At 40.6% G+C, this 10,867-nt stretch overlaps 1 protein-coding gene across 1 annotated transcript; it reads right to left on the minus strand.

Moving 5' to 3' along the window:
* Positions 1-19: 19 nt before the first annotated feature.
* Positions 20-10,805, minus strand: LOC113501210 (collagen alpha-1(IV) chain). The gene is made up of 12 exons (XM_026882279.1): positions 10,698-10,805; positions 10,475-10,517; positions 8,132-8,476; positions 7,762-8,004; positions 7,193-7,414; positions 6,493-6,798; positions 5,893-6,360; positions 5,358-5,741; positions 4,818-5,277; positions 2,608-4,125; positions 1,150-2,381; positions 20-998 (listed from the first exon to the last, which is right to left on the minus strand). The coding sequence occupies exons 1-12, from the start codon at positions 10,715-10,717 to the stop codon at positions 738-740; spliced, it is 5,502 nt and encodes a 1,833-aa protein (XP_026738080.1). The 5' UTR covers positions 10,718-10,805; the 3' UTR covers positions 20-737.
* Between the last annotated feature and the right edge of the window lie 62 nt (positions 10,806-10,867).

The raw sequence follows: 10,867 nt of genomic DNA on the forward strand, positions 1-10,867 counted from the left end.
TATGAAATAAAAAATAATAAACTTTAAAAGTTATTTATTGGGTACGAATCCTAAATTCGTTAACATTATTCTATCTACAATATGGCAGTGTTCTCGAAAACATTTTAAAGACTCGAATAGTTATACATATAGTTATGGCATAATATGTTTAGAATACAGCTAGCTATTTAATAAAAAAAATTTAGTACAAATATATACTATTTCAGAAATGTTGTGGAATATGGCCAAATGGATTACTTTTACCTCTAATTAATTTTTTATATAATATATTTATACTCATTTATTATTATATACAATTAGGCAAATCTAAATTATCACAAATCGAGTGTATGAGGGGTTTCAAATCCGATCAGTGTTTTACAAATATGATCCAACAAAAAAATCTTGTTGGATTATTAATAAACGAATACACGTCTTCTTAATTTATAGATTATTGTGTCCCAGTCCATATACGATTACAATATATGTTTGTAATGAGAAGTTTAAGTAACAATGCAATAACAGACAATAAAGATATTATTTATAAAGTTATTAAATAAAATACCTTACATTTAAATTGCTTTGGTGTGTTATTGATGACCAGGAATTCAGTTATTTAGTGACTGTAAACGAAATGATAAATTAGACACCTACTCTTCTCAGCCTCTTCATACCTAATTAATAGTACTTATTGAGTAATTGTTAATAATTAGGCACAAAACAAAACATTGGTGTCAGATTAATTGAATTTCATTATTCTATTTGGTGTTTTTCATGCAAACTGCACATCGAGCAACACGCTCCAGTAGATTTCCTGATTTTAATGTTTGTCGCTCTGGCATCGTAAACTGTTCCTCGTCTCTGATGGTCGTTAACCAAAAACTAAGTTTATCCGAAAACTTGTTGCATGTGCCGCCCTCACCATTACATTCGATAAATGGTACCGCACGGAAGCTTTCCAAACATGATCCAGGGCTTTCTAAAGCCTGACCACCACCTTGGCCACCTGCACTGGTTTGCTGTAACATAAAAAGAATAAGTTAGGATGTCAGCGTCTTCTCCCAATTTCTTTGTTTTATAAATATTTAAATAATCGAGCTATACTAAACAAAAAATTATGTGAAAATAAATCGTGAGCTCATGATTACTGATTAACAAAAGTTGACGTACCATAACAAAACTGTATCCGATCCAGAGTTCAGTCCATCCTTGAGGACATTCCGGAATACTGTTTGACTGACTGTGAACGGCTATGACATTGGCGGGTGCTTCGCAAACTACGCATCTGGATATATATCTCATAATGTCCTTTCCTTCTACCGGACTCATCGGTGTCTCCTCATTCGTTGAAAGCCAATAACTTCGGTCGTTTCGGCTGGCATAATTACACACCTCATTTATGTCACAGAATAAGAATGGCATGGTGCTAAACTTCCTTACACATGAACCAGCATGGCCTAAGTCCTGACTGTGAGCCTTTTCGTTGCCGTCTATGTAAAGCAAGGAATATCCCTCCCACAGTTTTATTAAGCCATTATTGCACTCTTGAACATAGTCACCTTGACTGTGACGTACTACTAGAATACCAGTTAAGTAATCTGTTTCGACACAAGGAGCTCCCGGGGGTCCTGGCAAACCTTGCTGTCCAGTCAAACCAACTTCTCCCCGGTCTCCTTGGAATCCTTGGAGACCTGGTGGACCAACAGGTCCTTGTGGTCCTACTTGACCTTGGAAGCCACGATCACCCTTCATACCTGGTAGTCCATCTAATCCTGGAGGACCAGGAGCTCCATCCCTTCCGGGTGCACCGTCAAGTCCAGGTGCTCCAGGCATCCCAGGTTCTCCTTTAGGCCCAAATACAAAGCGAGCTGCTTCACCTTTGTCTCCTTTTTCACCTTGTTCACCAGTCAAACCAGTTCTTCCCGGTAATCCACGTTCACCTTTCATTCCTGGCGGGCCTTGAGATCCCATCTCACCATCAATACCGTTATATCCTCGCTCACCTTTGTCACCTTTTTGTCCTATTAGACCTGGAATACCCGGATATCCTTGATCTCCTTTCTCGCCAGGCAAACCAATACCTGTTGCTCCTTTTTCACCTCTATCTCCCTTTTCTCCTCTTGGTCCTGGAGGTCCAAGGCTACCTGGTGTACCATCATATCCAGGTGGACCAGCTACACCTTCTCGACCCGTATCACCTTTTTCTCCCTTAGGTCCTACAGTTCCTGGCGTGCCAGGTAAACCAACTTGGCCTGGAAGACCAGGTAGACCTACTTCTCCTTTTTGTCCGATAGAACCAGGCAGACCTGGACGGCCGTGTTTGCCTGGAATACCTGGCAAACCTTTTTCTCCCACCATTGTTAAGCCTGGGGATCCTGTGGGACCGGCAGGTCCTCGATCACCTAAAATATTAAATGGTCATTATTTTCAAAAAAACGCATGTCGTAGATTATATTTTATGTTTACGTAAGCGAGATAAGTATCCATTAAGGTCTTCTAGGATAAATATCTAAAATAGTAGGCATAAAATTCAAACAAAATTATTATGATGGTATTTCTGACAACGTTAAAATTATGGAATTGAATGGATGAATTAAATTTAAATAAACTTAAAAAAACAAAAAGCACCTTTTTCTCCAATTATGCCCATTAAGCCAGTGTCTCCTTTTTGCCCTTCAAAACCTCGATCTCCTTTTTCCCCAGTTAAACCTTGTTCGCCAGTAAGTCCTCTTTCACCTTTCTGTCCTTTCATTCCAGTGATGCCGGGTAAACCAATTTCTCCCTTATCTCCTTTTTCATTAATTGATACACCTGGGAGTCCTCTGTCACCTTTAGGGCCTTGGAATCCCATAATACCCGGAGGGCCCATAGGACCAGTTGCACCTTTTGGCCCCATAAGACCATCAAATCCATCTCTTCCTGGAAAACCTATATCACCTTTATCACCTTTAGCACCATCGCGTCCAGGAAGACCCATATCACCCTTGAAACCTGGAGGACCGTTCATTCCTGGCATACCTGGAGATCCGACATCACCTGGTAAACCTGTTAATCCTTTATCACCTTTAAGTCCCACAAAACCTCTGTCTCCCTTTTCGCCAGTTGCTCCTGGAAGTCCATCAAGTCCTGGCTTGCCAAGATCACCTTTTTCACCTCGAACACCTGGTATACCAAAACCATCTAAACCAGGCTGACCAATATCTCCTTTATCTCCTGGAGCACCTGGCCGACCATCCAGCCCTGGAAGTCCCGGCATACCTGCTTCTCCCTTGTCTCCTTTATCAGATGCCAACCCAGGTTCTCCTTTAGCTCCAGTTAAACCTTGATAGCCTCTGTCTCCCTTTTCACCAGGCGATCCCATTTTACCAGGGAATCCAGGCTGTCCCGGGGGTCCCATATCTCCTTTAAAGCCAGGCTGACCAATAGGTCCCATAGGTCCATCAAAACCTGGTGCACCGGGTTGACCAGTAAATCCTAAGTCTCCTTTGTCACCTTTTTCTCCAGGCGCCCCAGGAATTCCTGGTGCACCGTTTCTACCTGCACGACCTCGGCTTCCAGGGTATCCTTTTTGTCCAGGAATTCCTTGTATTCCAGGTTCACCCTTATTACCAGGTAATCCTATGACCCCAGGTTTGCCTACAAGACCTGGGTATCCTTGTTGTCCTTTCGGTCCATCTCTTCCGGGTGCGCCAGGGGTGCCAGGTACTCCAGGTGGTCCGATAGGCCCTGGCTCACCTTTTTGTCCAGGGGCACCCGCGTAACCAGGTCGCCCAAATTGTCCTTGATCTCCCTTTTCACCAGGTAAACCGACTGGACCAGTGAGACCATCGGGGCCGGGTGTGCCTGGAGTTCCTCTGTTGCCTTTATCACCTTTAAGTCCGGGCAATCCAGATGGACCAGGTGGACCTGGCATGGGAAGGCCAAGTTCACCTTTGTCTCCCTTGAAACCTGGTTCACCTGGGTAACCTCTTGGGCCTGTCTCTCCTGGTGTTCCTGGGAATCCAATTGAACCCATTTCTCCGGTATCTCCCCTTTCTCCCGGAATACCCCGTGGTCCAACGGGGCCTTGTTTGCCTGGCAATCCCATTTCACCCTTTGATCCTGGTAGACCAGAAAAACCTCTGTCCCCCTTTTCACCCGGTTCACCTATCAAAGTATAAAATAAAAATTACATTTTAATTATTTCTTACAATCAGTAGTCAATATGGTTAACTACCATATGAAGAGCGAGCCTGACAGTGGATTTTACGTACTTAAATTGAGGTATGAATTAGGGATTTAGGTTTAGTAGGTTATATCGGAACCGATGTCGGAGTCAGTGGCGGTGGCAAGAATGAGATCTATTCAAGGCAAGTTTACTCTTTACGTAATAAACGACTACTAAAACTAATAACGAAAGTGTGATTATAATTTGTTTGTTTGTTAATGACGAATAGATTCTCAAACTACACAAGTACTTTACCGAGTAAGTATTTTACAAATATATTCTTGGGATATGAAAAAATAATCATCTTGGAAAAGTAACATTGCATGTGCAGATTCTACGGTTAAAGATACGTGGGAGTTATGTGCAAGTCATAGATTAAGTTGGTGAGTACAAATTTTCAGATCTCATAACGGGACATTGGTTTGTTTAAGTCCAGGAAATAATTAATCATTGCTGCCGTGTAGTAATGCACGATATTTTTTAAAATTAATTAAATAAGTGGATTCCTAAAAAATAATGTCCTTTTCCATTAAAAAAATCAAAAGTACATTCGTTAATATATACTAAAGTGTGAAATAAACATAATTCTTTTAAGCGAAACCCAAAGAAAATTATGAAAATGTTACGTTACCTGGGGGTCCCTGAGGGCCAGGTGCTCCTGGAGCTCCAGGGTCGCCTCTCGTTAGTGCTTCGAGGTTCGCGGGACATTGACCAGCTACTCCTTTGAGACCCATTCGTCCTGGGAATCCTTTGTCTCCTTTCTGTCCGAAATTACCAGGAGCACCTTTCTCTCCTTTAATTGATTCTCCGTTCTTGCCAGGTGCACCAGGAATCCCATTTGAACCAGGAGTGCCGTCAGTTCCAGGCGGACCCATAAGGCCATGATCACCCTTTTGGCCAGGCATACCGATTTGACCTTGATTTCCTTTAGATCCCAAACTTCCCTTTTCACCTTTTGGACCCATTGGGCCAGGAGGTCCACGTTCACCTCGTTCACCAGGTGATCCTTTAACTAAGTTACTAACAGCAAATGTAGCATCAGCTCCTCTTTCACCAGGGGGTCCTATAGGTCCATCATCACCGCGTTCTCCCTATAAATATTCATATTTTAGAGAATAGTAATATTTCTACTTTATCCTTTTCTAATTAAAGTAAATTATTAAATACTGACCGGGGCACCCGCTTCACCAGGTGAACCATTCAAACCGTCTGCTCCTCTTTCACCTGTAAGTCCAGGAGGACCGGGGGGTCCACGGTCTCCTTGCAAACCAGGGTATCCATCTGAACCACGATCTCCTTTTGGTCCCGGACCACCTGGCCTGCAGTCATTACACCGCCCACCAATATCGCCTTTTGCTCCTGGGCTACCTGGTATTCCATCAAAACCTGGATTACCCTTTTCTCCTTTTTCTCCTGGAGGACCAATTTCTCCTGGACTACCAGGTGTCCCTAAGCTTGAGTTTCCTGGAAATCCACGTAGTCCTATGTATCCCTTTTCACCCTTTTGGCCCTTTGAACCCGGTTGTCCGTTATAACCACTGTCTCCTTTTTGACCCTATAATGATACACATAATTTAATGAAATTCGATACAATACCTTTAATTTATTAAATGACAGGCTATGTTTAGTATCAAGTTTTACGTAATCACTGGGTACATGTTATTGCATTTGAACTGAAAGCTGTTGATTTGAAAATGATTACTTACGGGTATTGAAATTCCGTCTTCACCCTTTGGACCTCTTGGACCAACAGGTCCTTGCGGTCCATCGAAACCGCGTGGTCCTGGTTCTCCTTGAGTTCCGTCACGTCCAGTTTCACCTTTGTCTCCTTTGGGACCAGCTAGACCTTCGATACCAGGTTCACCAGGTTCACCCTGTCCTCCAGGTGGCCCCATTGGTCCTAAATCACCCTTATCTCCAGGCAGTCCATCAGTTCCTTTAGGTCCAGGTCTACCGGGGTAACCTCTTTGACCCGGAGGTCCAGGTGGCCCAGCTGATCCAGTACGACCTCCTGAAGGACCTTGAACTCCTTTTAAACCTCTGGGACCTGGTAATCCATCTCTGCCAGGTTCACCTTTACTTCCAGGTCTTCCATCCAAACCAGGTAAGCCATCGTTTCCTCTGTCTCCCTTTTGTCCTCTAGGGCCCGGGTTACCGTACATTCCATCACGGCCCTACAGTATAGAATAGAATATTATTTATGAAATAAAACTATTATGACGCATGTCATATTTTTAACAGGTAATAAAGTATGTAATTATTTATACAGAATAAATATTTCTAAAAATAAGTTAAAGTTAACGTACTCTTTCACCAGGATTTCCTATAATTCCTTTTTCTCCTTTAATTCCCATCTGTCCTGCGCGACCCGGTTCACCCATAATACCTTCATCCCCTTTATCACCCATGGGGCCAGGTTCACCCTTGTCACCCTTCCAACCCATGTCACCTTGAATTCCTTTGATAGCGCCTTTGTCACCTTGCGAAGGCAAAGTAACAGGAGGGCAACTTGAACCTTTGTCACCTGGGTCACCACGATCTCCTTTATCACCTTGAATTGCTAATCCTTTCGAACCTTTTAAACCTTTATCACCTTTTAAACCAGGTGGACCCTAAAACAAAGGCGAGTCATTAAATAAATGCGATTTTCTTTGTTTAGTAATATTTAATATTATCCCTTGCAAATAGGTTATACTGGCGAACCAGTTTTGTTCGTGGAATGTAAAACTGCGGATAAAGTATGGCTTGGTCTATTATGATATTATATGTATATCTTAGTAGATCTTTCATGAAAACTATAAAAATTAAATCTAACACACCAAAAGTGATAACAAACTGCAGAATGTAAGTTACGATTCCTAAACACATACAAAATACATATTATATTTTAAACCTCGGTGACATACGGCATCGATCTAAATCTGCAAACGATTTACTGACTAATACTATATATTCGATATTATTATATAAATATAAACTTATCAAAGTCATAATTAAATTGCATACCGTAGGTCCTTGATTGCCTTTAGGTCCTTCTAAGCCAGGTAGACCTGTCGGACCAACATGACCTGGTTTTCCTTGCATTCCATCGGCGCCAGGCTCACCCTTTTGTCCTTTAGGATATCTTCCAGTGTAAGCAGCTTCACCCTTGTCACCTTTATCTCCTTTAGATCCAGGATATCCGCGAGGACCTGACAAACCTTGTGGACCTTTCATTCCAGGTTCACCCTTGAATAATATTATATAAGTTTAGTTTACTTAGTAACTGTTTGATTCAAAATAAACGTATACTAAAACATCACTTTGTACACATAAGAATTTAATTTAACTTGTGACGTATGTAATTTTTTGAATAAAAGTATATACTTAACAAGCACTGTAAATAGTAATCTTACTTAGTAATTCGGATAGTTTTAAATGTGGAACAAAAAAAACTTTCATGATGAACTGCGAATTGGGATTACTATATGTAGGTATGGATGGAATATTTGTAAAAAGGTTTAAATTCCTCAGAGAGGAAGTCGTCGTAAAAAATATGTTCTTGTCTACAAGGTCTCGCTAGAAGCCAAACTTACATCGGTACCATTGCACCCGTCCCTGCCGTGGATACCTGGTGCACCCGGTTCTCCTTGGGGACCAGCTGGACCAATTCTTCCGACGAATCCACGTTCACCAGGTTTACCTCTATCACCCTTAGGGCCTCTCGGACCTGGGTTTCCCATTTGTCCTTTTTGTCCTTTAGAACCTTGTGGGCCTTCTGGACCTTCGTGACCAGGAAAACCACTGATACCTGGGGGTCCTGGCATTCCTGGGATACCCTGAAAATTATAACAGCAATAACGGCATTGTCAGGTCATGATCCTGAATAGGATATTTCTCTTTGAGAATTATCAGGAGCACTTGTAACAAAACGGCAACAATATAAAAGTCACACATATTACATACCCTGTTTCCCTTTTCCGCAAAGCATTTCGGTTGGCAGCATCCTGGGGCAGTACAGTTCTTTTCCGAAGTGCGTCGTCGAGTCACTGGATCGTATACGGTAAAGCTTTGACCTCTCGTGGAAGAAGAACTCACAGCTGATGGCGACGGTATGTCTAACCGATTAGACAAGCCATAAGTCGGTCGCTGAGGTGGTGGATATAAGTTTTCATATGACGGCCTCTGGGGCGGTGGATATAAGTTGTCATATGTCGGTCTCGGAGGTTGTGGATATAAGTTTTGCCTGTCGTCTATCGGATATTGATCCGTCTCTCTTTGATCATATTCTCGGTATGGATCATAATTTTGCTGAAATGTAAACAATGTATTTCTATTTAATGCTAAAGCGCGTTTTAGCAAGTGGCACAGTTTAGGTAAGTGAAAAATAAAAAAACGAAAAAAAAAACGAATCGGCTATAATAACGATCCTATCCGACACATAATGGAACGCCACAAATACGAAAAATTGATATCAATTTTGATAGTAAAAAATTGACTACGTTCAATGACGAGATTGCTTGAGGTCACAGGTTCGACCTTAGGCGAGTAGATACTGATGCGACTTGTTAGTGCTTAAAGGTGGTGGTCTTTAATTGTAAGACGCCAATTGCATTATAATCATAATTTATTTATTAATACCAGCCTATATTACTGCTGCGTCTCTTCCCGCTTAAGGAAGGTTTTGAACATTAATGACGGCGAATTAGCGATTTCTGATTTCAATTGGAATTCATATTTCCTCACGACATTTTCCCTCACCGTTTATTAGTGGTGTTCTTGGAATAATATAACATTGAAACAGTCACATTGAGATCGCCTGCGTTGAGATCGAACCTGCACCTCGTTTATACAAATGTTGATAGGTATTTGTATAGAAGTAAGCAAGTTAATTAATTATTTAATAAAATCCATTTATAAGCGAACGAACTGCTAAAATAAATGGTGGTAATATTTAGTTTCCGCTAGTCTTGAGACTGAATTGTTTTTACCAATTAGCAATTTTGATTTTCCAAGTAATGAAATTGATATCTGCTCTATTTTCTAGAAGTCCTATACAATACTTATAAAATTAAATACTTCTTATTAACAGCTCAATGAAACTGTTATAGAACCAACAAAATGTGTACTATTTATTTACCACATAGACATAAACATATGAATTCAAAAACTCGTAAATATGCTAGTTGTATCCTACGCACATTGACCTAAGTGTGGCATTTGATCTATCGCTGCCTAAGCATTTCAGGCGTAAACCGATACTTATTGTCACTGACGATTGCGCCACCAAGTATACTGAAGACGACACGAAATTCGTCAACTGTTACTTTAAAACTTCTCTGATCTCTATTCTATACAAAGTAGTAAAAATTAAGCATGTAATAAAAGATTATATCAAATATGTCACACTCCGTAACGTACTTGAACTATATTTTTCATAGGCACGAAAGTCACAATACAATATTTTTTTTTTATAATTTCAAGGCTATATTTTACGGCATAATAATGAATGGTATGTTAATAATTAATAAGTTGTAATAAAATTCAGGATAATCGTAGGTTGCGCGTGATTTTTTTTTAAGGTATCATTTATTTAAAAAAAAACTATTTAAAAATGATTTGACATTCAATGATAAATATTTAAGAAACGAACAATAGCAGCGATTCCTTTATAAAAATAGTTTATTCAATTATCGTTTAAATTTATATGCTCACAAAATATTTAAATATTTCCTTTTTGAAGCTTTATATTTTATGACATTTTTTTTAACATGTTGTAATTTATCCCGTTAACATTTGACGATTATGTCGACGAATTTATTGCCTGAAATAAATTCCACTTCACATCTCACAAAAACAAAGTATGTCATATAAGTATAGGATACAGTAGGTTTGCGCAACACCGACGCATTGCATCCGAGCGATGATAAACTTTGTCGGTCTCTCATTTACTGTATTATATTTATATAGTAACTTGTGTTAAGAAGTAACACTGATATAAAAGTTCCGTAAGCTATTTTGTATCAATTTGTTTTGAACAAGACACAGATTTATTTTTGAAGAAAATGTTTTTTGCCCTTGACTTCGCGAATATTTGATGGCGTTTTGGAGAAATTACAAAAGGAAGAGTGCAAGCGGACAGGCAAGTCAACCCGCCCGCCGCCACCGTTGCTATTCTACCGTGGACGCGCGGCAACATTCACAAATTCCACTCGGTTTTTTTTTAGATTATTTAATCACTTGCCAAAATTAATGTTGTTTTCATGAATCACTTGTTAATTTAAGAATTATTTTTAACTTGGGACTCACCTGACCATAAACTCCTAGAAGCGGTGCTAACGCAGCTACCAACCTATTTAGTAAAACAAAATAAAGTTTAGGAAAAAGTACACTAACTAAAAAAAATCATAATTAATTATATTGCAAATATTATTAACGTGAAAAGACTTTAGTAAAAGTATATCGACTTCTAGTAAAACACCGCATTTTTTTAAGTTCAGCTTAAATTACGGACTTAGGAAATAAGTCTTACCATAGCACGGACACCGCCATAGCCCGGAGCGCGCTGCGCCAGATTCCCGTGCGCGCGCGCCGATTGTGCCGGGCCGGGATACTAAAGGATAGAGGAGTGCTCGGGCGGCGGTGTGGGCACCCCCGCCCCGCGGGCGCGCGCGCGCGGCCCCGGGCTGGCCGCGAGGGCGC

Source organism: Trichoplusia ni, chromosome 15 (genome assembly GCF_003590095.1).
Source record: "Trichoplusia ni isolate ovarian cell line Hi5 chromosome 15, tn1, whole genome shotgun sequence".
NCBI lineage: Eukaryota > Metazoa > Arthropoda > Insecta > Lepidoptera > Noctuidae > Trichoplusia > Trichoplusia ni.

Coding starts and splice junctions, on each gene's coding strand:
- LOC113501210 (XM_026882279.1), bottom strand. CDS start 10,717: ATGGCGGTGTCCGTGCTATG. Junction 6,361..6,492: donor TAGGAAATCCTGGTGAAAGA/GTACGTTAACTT, acceptor TCTATACTGTAG/GGCCGTGATGGAATGTACGG. Junction 5,742..5,892: donor AAGACGGAATTTCAATACCC/GTAAGTAATCAT, acceptor GTATCATTATAG/GGTCAAAAAGGAGACAGTGG.